Source organism: Egretta garzetta, unplaced genomic scaffold (genome assembly GCF_000687185.1).
Source record: "Egretta garzetta isolate BGI_Z169 unplaced genomic scaffold, ASM68718v1 scaffold763, whole genome shotgun sequence".
NCBI lineage: Eukaryota > Metazoa > Chordata > Aves > Pelecaniformes > Ardeidae > Egretta > Egretta garzetta.
The window spans coordinates 107364-109463 of NW_009259227.1; the positions used below are offsets into that span (position 1 = coordinate 107364).

Below are 2100 nucleotides of genomic sequence, written 5' to 3' on the forward strand. Positions count from 1 at the left end.
ATCAAGCCTGTCCTCAAACGCGCTGTGGGTTGTTCCGCCCCGTGCAGGCTGGGCTGGGTGACCACCCCGTGCTGCAGTACCCTACGCCACGAAGCACAAATCCGGGCGAATTTGGTTTGGCCAGTTAAGAGTTACCTGGCTCTGTCCACGGACGGGGCTGGAGCCCACTCGCTTTTCCCCCCTTAGCCTTTACGGATGGTTCTGTTGTGTCACTCGGGCGCCGCTTTTCCAGCCCCGTCCCGTCCGACGGGCTCCTCCTCCACCTGAATCTTTGCCCTTGCTCGCAGAGGAGCTGGCGGGCGCTCGGCCACGCGTCCCTTCCCGCCCCCACCTTGCCCCGTGTTGCCTGCGAATCGCAAGGCTGTCCTTTTGTGTCGAGCGGTGCCCAGCAGCACCATATGGCAGACAACACCACAGCAGGCTTGATTATTATTAATGAAGGTAGTGGTTTATACGGCGATAATGCCCAAGACGTGCTGAAATGATTTATCTTGGAAGGAGAAAGAGTTTCTCCGCCGTACTCGAGTACGTGAAAAGGGCCACAGGAGTGGTTGTGTCACAGCTGACCACACGTAATCCATCTTTGGAGCAGTTGGCCGTGGAGGAGTGAAGCCAAGCAGAGCGCTGACAATGCAGGCCTGCAGAAGGAGGTGACCAGGGACCGTAGGGAAGTCCTCTGAGGCCTGAGCTTTTACATTTTTGCTCAATAGACTTGCAAAACGTGGCCCAGGGGCCGGGCACGGGGGCTCTTTGTGTTTCTCTGTGCCGTGGGGCTCCTGCTCTGCTCTACCGACACAGCCACCCCCCCGTGGCCGCTCGCCCCTCCAGGGCATCCAGACCTGGGGACGGTTCTGCGCTGGCCGCTGGGGTGGGTGCAGGTACCCAGTTCTGGGGTCGGGGCGGTGGGCTCTGCCGGGGAGAGGTGGTACCCAAGAGCCGGTGCCGGCAGCGCGGTAACTCCTGCGGTGTTTGGGAATCTTTTGCAGCCCCCTGATGTTGAACGACAGCAGTTCAGCACATTCCATGCCGAAATACAGTCGCCAGTACTCCTTGGAGCACGTCCACGGCTCATCCCCCTACGCAGTAAGTACGCCGTGCGCGCCCGGCCGTGGAGAGGGGGGCGAGGACACGGCTTCGTGGGGAGGGACCCATTTTAGGCTCCTGCCCAGCTGGCCTTGCCTCCGCGCCACCGTTTGCTCACAACCTCTTTGGTTTGGCGCAGAATTCTCGCCGAGCCAACAGGGAGCTGGTAACTTGGCGACCAGGGTGATGGGGCCGAGGATCTGGCTTGCAGACCAAGCGAGGAGCTGCCTGCACTCCACCCAAGCAGAGATGGGTGGAAGTGGTGCCTTCTTGCTTAGCGTTCATCTGCTGGCTTTGGTCCACGCTTTGGGCTCGTCGCAAACAGAACTCATCTGGTGTCAGTCAGTCCCTGCTCGTATTGCCTAATTAATGTCTGACCACCTCTAATGAGCGTGGTTCCCTCCAAAGAAGCCTCCTGTCGGTCAGGGAAGGTGCCGTGGGTCAGAGTCTGGCTGGGACACAGGCCTGAAGTAGCAAAGACCCAAATGATCAGAGCTGAATTGTGTCCGTGGAGGCAGGGAGCGGGGTGGGAAGAGAGGAGCAAAGCCAGCTGGTGCTCGTGCACAGCATAACCACGTAATGGCCACGCAAGTGAGCTCGCGTGGTATCAAAGCCTGGAGGCGAGAGGCATCTGGAGCAGGCAGCGGCTTTGGAGGTGAAGGGATCTCCTGCCGGACATCGTCAGCGGACGGTCCAGCAGAAACCAGCTCGTCGTTGGAGGCGGATGTTGTTTCCCTCAGTAAATTTGCAGACGACACCAAACTGGGTGGCAGTGTTGATCTGCTTGAGGGGAGGAGGGCTCTGCAGAGAGACCTGGCCAGGCTGGATCGATGGGCCGAGGCCAACTGCATGAGGTTCAACAAGGCCAAGGGCCGGGTCCTGCACTTGGGTCACAACAACCCCATGCAGCGCTACAGGCTCGGGGCAGAGTGGCTGGAAAGCTGCCTGGTGGAAAAGGACCTGGGGGTACTGGTTGACAGCCGGCTGAATATGAGCCAGCAGGGTGCCCAGGTGGCC

General features: G+C 60.0%; 1 protein-coding gene across 2 annotated transcripts in view; it reads left to right on the plus strand.

Moving 5' to 3' along the window:
• Window positions 1-2100, plus strand: part of LOC104123568 (heat shock factor protein 1) — a 55771-nt gene that overhangs the window by 44188 nt on the left and 9483 nt on the right. For both annotated transcript variants that reach the window (XM_035891420.1, XM_035891422.1), the window contains one exon: window positions 987-1083. In XM_035891420.1, the coding sequence (XP_035747313.1) occupies window positions 987-1083 (97 nt within the window). The remainder of the gene's footprint in view (window positions 1-986; window positions 1084-2100) is intronic.